Source organism: Perkinsus marinus, assembly GCF_000006405.1.
Source record: "Perkinsus marinus ATCC 50983 genomic scaffold scf_1104296948216, whole genome shotgun sequence".
Taxonomy (NCBI): Eukaryota; Perkinsozoa; order Perkinsida; family Perkinsidae; genus Perkinsus; species Perkinsus marinus.
The window spans coordinates 1-1,213 of record NW_003210255.1 but is presented as its reverse complement, the minus strand read 5'-3'; the positions used below and the strand labels follow the sequence as shown (position 1 = coordinate 1,213).

At 45.2% G+C, this 1,213-nt stretch overlaps 1 protein-coding gene across 1 annotated transcript; it reads right to left on the bottom strand.

Annotated features, from left to right (window-relative positions):
- Positions 1 to 88: 88 nt before the first annotated feature.
- Positions 89 to 1,162, bottom strand: Pmar_PMAR025815 (conserved hypothetical protein; the record flags this gene model as incomplete). Its single annotated transcript, XM_002778746.1, has 5 exons — positions 89 to 165; positions 216 to 358; positions 508 to 579; positions 621 to 748; positions 1,004 to 1,162. Coding segments are annotated over 5 exons (579 nt in total), but the record flags the coding sequence as incomplete, so codon positions are not given.
- Between the last annotated feature and the right edge of the window lie 51 nt (positions 1,163 to 1,213).

Below are 1,213 nucleotides of genomic sequence, written 5' to 3'. Positions count from 1 at the left end.
ACAGAGAGATGAAAGGGAGATTTCGTTATGAGTGGTTCAGCATGTGAGTGAATTCACTGCCCGAAACTCATCCAATGTGTCCCAATACCTCTGGCTGGCAGAAGGGAAGATCATAATAACGGTAGGTCTCTGTAGGATTCGAGAAGGGCCATACTTTATTCATACCTGGTCATGACACCAATTTAGTATGCCTCCAATAACGAAACCGGACTCACTGATTGTCACCATGCTCCGCTTCATAGTTAGCATCTCATAACCACTCGTGATGAATTGACAGAGAAGAGCCAATCCCAACACCAGTGTTGCAACCGTTGGGGACCTCATCGTGATGGGTACTATTGAAAAGGATCTTTTGCTCCTGAAGGTGTGGATGAACACAACACCAGTATGAGTAGAGCTGTACATATGAGCTATGATTGCCCAGACGAAACAGAGGGTACAAAGATAGTCATAACAACCCTCATAGTGTTGCTATCATCATATATACCCGTCTATTGGAATATGTACTTGATAGTCGGTAGGGTTGTATCCACTTGGTCATCCATATCACTGGCAGATACTTCAAGCACCAAGTAGTTCCTATGAGAGAGGATAATCTCCAGAAACCTCAGTAGTCTTACCTAGTAGGAGGGATCTTTTGTTTAGTGATCTCCTCATAGAGCTCAGGCATCTTCTGATCCAAACGCTTCTTGTGTGCGGGAAGGAATGCATTATAGAGGCATGCATTCCCGGATGAGAGGATCATAACCTGATATGATCAACACTAGCCACCGAAGGGCATAAGCATCGAGAGTGATACCACTACAGTGGAACGTGGGGGTTTCAATCGATACATGCAGATCAAGTATGAATCGTTCTGAGGATATGCTACGCACAGGAATGCCCACAACCAATGACATGGATGCACTTTGCAGTCCCACCACGCGAGAGATGAGGATCGGAATAGGAGCATCACATGCTCATTTAAATGATGGATGTATGACAAATACATTGATAGTTTTACCTCGGCATTCTGTTCCTTAGCAAGCCAATCGATCAACTCCCTCAGAGTGCCTTCAGGGCCATGATTTATGACCAACTTCATCCATGGAGTAAAACCCTCAGGCTTGGCTCTCACTGGCCCCATAGCGATGGGGTCATACTCCTTTGATACTGTCTTCATCTGAATGATCCCACACTCGTTGCAATTATCATCATATGCAGCCGACTCACA